The following is a 5,622-nucleotide window of genomic DNA, read 5'->3' on the forward strand; positions in this document are numbered from 1 at the left end:
TTCCCTTTATGGCAGTTTCCACACTGACAAAGCTTCTTCGGCTGGTGGGACGACATAAACATTCTGTAATCAGTAAAACAAATGCAATAAATATATGTCATACATAGATATGTCATTCTAAAGCGTATCTATTGACAGCTTCCAAATTGGGAGTTAAATAGATTGCGAGTGTAATTTTAAAAACGAATAAACGTTTAACAAAAGCACAAGTACGCCAAGCCAATGATTCGAAGCTTTGGTTCTAGAAATTAAAGATTTGCATTGATCAATCGATTTTCTTCACTTTCTACAAGTGAAAAGTGAACATCTAATGTCAAATCATAAATATAGATTTACTAGATAAAGATGCTACAGAAAATTTGAAGCGAATGTAGCTAGGTGAACCAATAAAAAAATATAAAACGATTAGTGATAGCAAAACGTTATAATTTTATTAATTAGTACATGGAATTAGTATTAGTACAGTTAATTTACCTCCATTCTGTCTTCCTCTGCAGCAAAACGCTGCTGACGCCTGTCAGCTTTGACCATAGGCTGTCTACTCCAATCTTTTACTAAAAGTTGCTCAGATAACTCTGAGTCGCAGTCGCTTGAACTTGAAGCCATTTTAAAACTATGTATAACTCAGTAATTGTTGAAACGCGTTGAATCAGTAACGATGAGAATTCTCTAACGATGATAATCTTCGAGATCACAGACAACGCGTTTTACGAGTGATAACATTTATTACGGCCTATATAAAAATTTCGCGCTTATGATTGGCTAACGAAGCGACCTCATATTTATCGCTCGTGGTTTCGTTTCAGATATCTTGCTTGTGACGTCACGAAAGAAGCACCCGCTGGAACGTGAGCTTTTTAAAAGAGGGCCTCATTTAAACGCATATATCTCTGGACAGGGTTGGTCTACAAAGACAAAAATGGCATCAAATTGTAGCTGATGTTTTAGCCCTTTATGGGTCCTAATTTCATTAAATTGAATTTTTTGACGCAACCACATCTTTAACACGGTCTAACCTATTAACATTATTGTTATTATTTACCAGCAACAAGCATTACAAGGAGGATCCTAGAACTCTGCAGGTAGAGCTTCCAGATCCAAAGGTTGAGGCGGAGAAGTGGCTGGAGAAGGCAACAGACGATGGTGAGTTACTGCCATCTGTCGATTTGTCAGCAAAGTTTTCATCAATTTTAAAAGGTCATTTATACTGAGGCTGTATCTGTGAGCAATCTAATGTTAAAAAACTAATTACGTGGTTTCACAAAATATTTTTATGTTTTTTTTAATAAGAAGCTGTTTTATTTCTTATTTATTTATGCCATATTATTATGCAACATTTAAAGCATCAAAACTTGCTGATTATACATCTCAAAAAAATTGAAAATAAATTCATCAATAATTGATTATTTATAAATTGAAATCACTACTCCACTATAAAAACGTGTGATTGTGAGCATTTATATGCATTGACTAGCACTGCCACCCGGCGTTGCCCGTGTAATAGAAGAGTCTTTGGACAGAAAATTGATTTGTATTTAATGTATAACATCATTTGCCATTATAACTTTCAAAGTACATATCATGAGAGAAGTGTGTCGTCTAGTTGAAATAAATTGAAAACTAGTTGAAAAATGAAAACGACTATAAAGGTTTTAAAACTTTGTCAAACAACTGTACCTTTCAAGCTAGTAGCCTGGCAGATTGCCAATGGAGAACTCCACTAAGATAGTTATTAAGGTTAGGCTTCCAATGACGGTAAGCCATGATTTTGAGTCTGTATTGTTGTCCAGCTCAGCTGTTCTAATAATAGCTATAGCCGGATTTCCAACAGACGGATTTCCAACAGACGGACTTTGACATATATATATATATATATAGATAAATCTATTTATATGATATTGTAAACTACTTTTATAGTTTTTTCATTAACTCTTAATGAGAGGTTTTCATTTTTTGATTTTGATGCAAAATCTCAAACTTAGAATTTTCTGATCATCAAGTCCAAAACAACTGAATTTATAATTAAAGGCAAACTATTATTATTAGTTTGAGAACTTCTATTCTTTACTTATCATGCTAACAGCTTAGGCTCTTTTTCGAAAAAAAAAGCTAATTGTATCTTGTTCTGCAATGTTCAGTAATTTGCAATGTTCAGTGAACACAAATATTTAAGCTCTCAAAATTTTTATGACCATAGTTGTGGGCTTGGTTAGATTTTTGCTTTTTAAAATTGCTCTATTTTTTTGCCAAAAATGTTACTCATTTGAGAAATTTTATTTTCAACTTGAAATATTGGCTGCTTGAAACATATTTGTTGTGAGAAAACAAATTTTTATTTCATTTTATGCTTTTGTTGGAATTTTTATAGCTTATAAAAGCTTTTATAGCTGATGAGAAAGTTTGGTTTTCTGCATGATTTTTAGTCACTCCATGAAACTTGTCTATTTTATTAAAAAGTGAGTTTGTTTTTAAAAAATCAAAGATTACCAATGTCGTTTGCATATGCTAGTTACAGATGTTTTTACAGAGCAGAGAATAGCCCTACAGTTTTTCAAATCAGTCGGAGGGATGAAGTTGATGGGAGTGGATGGGAGAGAGAAGCAGCAGAGGCTGAACCAGCTGCTGACCGCCTTAGAGAAGTAAGTTTAAGATTATTTTAAGTAAGGTTAACAGGTTTGTGCCCTTTCTAAAGAACTCGATATTCAAACTAAATTTTACACCGATAGCAGTGATAGGTCTCTATTGCAGTTATTTGTTTGGAGCACTTTTGCATCATTTTCATCTCATTGGATAATCTTGTTATCAGCCAGCAGAACTTTTTCCCTTCTTAAAGGTACCTTAAAAGATAACCACATGCTTTGGATATTTTATTTTAGCAACTCTAAACTCTTGCAACTCAAAATAACAATCTTATTGAAAACAGACTCAGTGAACTTATATTTAAGTTGAAGATGAACATTCCGTACAAACCACCTCAAAGTAATTGCTGACACGTGTAACTACTAAAAAGTGATGCATGATGCTATAAAACAAAAGCAGACATAGTCGTCCTTTGGATTTAAAAGTTTTATTTTTAGCTATTTGTATTTTCAAAAAGTTAACAAAGGTTAGCTGAATTAAGATCTCTTTCCCTTCTGATAGACAAGAAAAAAGGTTATGAATTTAAATAGGTGCATGAAATACATATGAAGGTCATATGCAAGTTTCACTTTGTTCCAACGCTTTCACAAACCTTTATTTTTAAAAATTCTGTTTTTAATGCTTTGGCGAGCAGGTAAGCCAACTTTTTGTGATAAAAAATATGTGTTAGCAGATTTCATGCGAAGTTAAAAGGTCTGTAGAAAAGAAAATTGATAAAAGTGCAAAAGAAAGAATGTGCTGTCATAGAAGTTGCTATAAATTTGGTCATCACTAAGTCAGGTAGCTCAGAATTCCTTCTTCAAATTTTATACGTTCTCGTACATTGGCAGCCAGTGCGCAGTAAAAGATCATCGTGTGTAATACCTATGTGCACAACTTATCTATGATACTGCAAGGTGGCCCAGTGGTGCAGTTGGTAGTGCACTTGGCTAAAAAAGCTAGATATTGGAGTTCAAATTCTGCACAATGATGTTGTATTAATGCTTTTTGTGTGGCCTCAGACAGACATAAACAGATCTTATTACAGTAAAGGTTGCTAATGCTCATGTGTAGTGGAACCATTTGTTGCAAGTTCGTAGACTTAGCAGCTTTTGTACTTTTTGAGTTACTATGTTACCTTGAAAACACAGGTTTTACAGCAAAAAGCAGCATTAAAGAAAATAATGGTTAATAATTGGTAGAAAATGAATTGGTTAATAACTAATAGATGATAATTAATAATTATTTGGTTAGTAATAAGCATATCAAAAATACTTAATTCATTCAAGCCAAGCTTTCAAGTGTGCTGTTATATCAGCTAGTTTAGTCTAAGATTCAGGATGTTCTTTTGATCCACCAACAGCGGAGAAGCCAAGCAACCCACTCCAAGAAGAAGTTACTCCGATGAGCAGATGAAAAGAGAGAGAAGGCAGCGGAATCTTCAGTTTGTGCGTCTTCTTTCTCCCACAACCAGGAGTAAAAGGTTAGTAATATATTTGACTCGTAGTTTCTATTGTATTCTGCATAATCGTCAATCAGATGTGAGTGTTTTAGGTGTTTCATGTTATCAAAGCTGTTTATGTTACGACTTCTGTATACCAGTAATTATAGGTAGAACATCGTGTTACCGTTTATATGATATCCATACTAGTAATCACAGGTATAGTATCATGCTATAGCTTATATGATATCCATACTAGTAATCACAGGTATAGTATCATGCTATAGCTTATATGATATACATACTAGTAATCACAGGTATAGTATCATGCTATAGCTTATATGATATACATACTAGTAATTATAGGTAGAGTGTCATGTTATAACTTATATGATATACATACTAGTAGTCGTAGGTAGGGTGTCATGTTATAACTTATATGATATACATACTAGTAATCACAAATAGAGTATCATTTTATATACATACCAGTAATCATAGGTAGAGTGTCATGTTATAACTTATATGATATACATACTAGTAATCGTAGGTAGAGTGTCATGTTATAACTTATATGATATACATACTAGTAATCACAGGTAGAGTATCATTTTATAGCTCAGATGATATGCATACTAGTAATCAAATGTAGAGTATCATGTTATAGCATAGATTATATACATATACACAACGTTATACATACATATACATGACCTTTTAGAAATAAACAAATGTAGCATTATTGATTTTATCAGAGCATTGCGTTAATTGAATTCATTATATACCGTAACTATAATTGTCACAGTAGCAAACAAGTTTTGTAACTTTCTGTTAATCATAAATTGAGGTCCAATAGAATCAGCAGACATTTTTGCAATTTACTACATACACATATAACCTGCTATGTCTCCATCTTTGACAGACTAGAGCAGCAAAGCTGGCATCATCTTCCTCTCTACAGACCACGTAATAGAACGGATAATGTCAGAAGCCACTACACTCAACCTCAGAAGGTTCAGCCGTTGCACTTCTCTATCCACCCAGATTGGGGACCCTAAGTAACTGATCAAAATTACAAACAAAAGCTTCATACTGCTCCATGTTTAATGTCTTTGCAAAAGCGTAATGAAATTATTCTCTTTCCAAAGAAATTTTGCATTTTTTCCTTATCTCGAGTGTTGTGGTGGCATAATGAAGAAGGAACATGACACAGACTTAAAAGCTACCATCTGCACTTGAGTAAACTAAATGACTCAGTTGTAAACATGACTTCTAATTTGCTCAATTGTAAAAGCTCTGTATTTTTATAGATTTACTAAATTTAAGTAACTGTATACATTTTATATTTATCCAGCAAATATATATATAAAATAACCACATCGCCTTTCTTCTACATAATTCCTTAGGAAATTTGAAGGTGAATGTTTTGTTGATGATGTCCCTTATATTCATAGTTTCAATTAAAAATGCAACTAGTTATATATTATCTGTTGAGTAGCATTCTAGGAGTGAGCATTTTAGAAGGACTGGAATGTGTTGTCGTTGTTTGTAGTCGCTTTGGA

General features: G+C 33.1%; 1 protein-coding gene across 1 annotated transcript in view; it reads left to right on the forward strand.

Moving 5' to 3' along the window:
- Positions 1-5,123, forward strand: part of LOC137398507 (uncharacterized) — a 40,698-nt gene extending 35,575 nt beyond the window's left edge. The window contains exons 9-12 of the mRNA XM_068084623.1: positions 1,046-1,143; positions 2,528-2,639; positions 3,983-4,102; positions 4,983-5,123. Of these exons, the coding sequence (XP_067940724.1) occupies positions 1,046-1,143; positions 2,528-2,639; positions 3,983-4,102; positions 4,983-5,118 (466 nt within the window). The 3' untranslated portion in view covers positions 5,119-5,123. The remainder of the gene's footprint in view (positions 1-1,045; positions 1,144-2,527; positions 2,640-3,982; positions 4,103-4,982) is intronic.
- The last annotated feature ends 499 nt before the right edge of the window (positions 5,124-5,622 follow it).

Source organism: Watersipora subatra, chromosome 6 (genome assembly GCF_963576615.1).
Source record: "Watersipora subatra chromosome 6, tzWatSuba1.1, whole genome shotgun sequence".
In the NCBI taxonomy this organism is placed as follows: Eukaryota; Metazoa; Bryozoa; class Gymnolaemata; order Cheilostomatida; family Watersiporidae; genus Watersipora; species Watersipora subatra.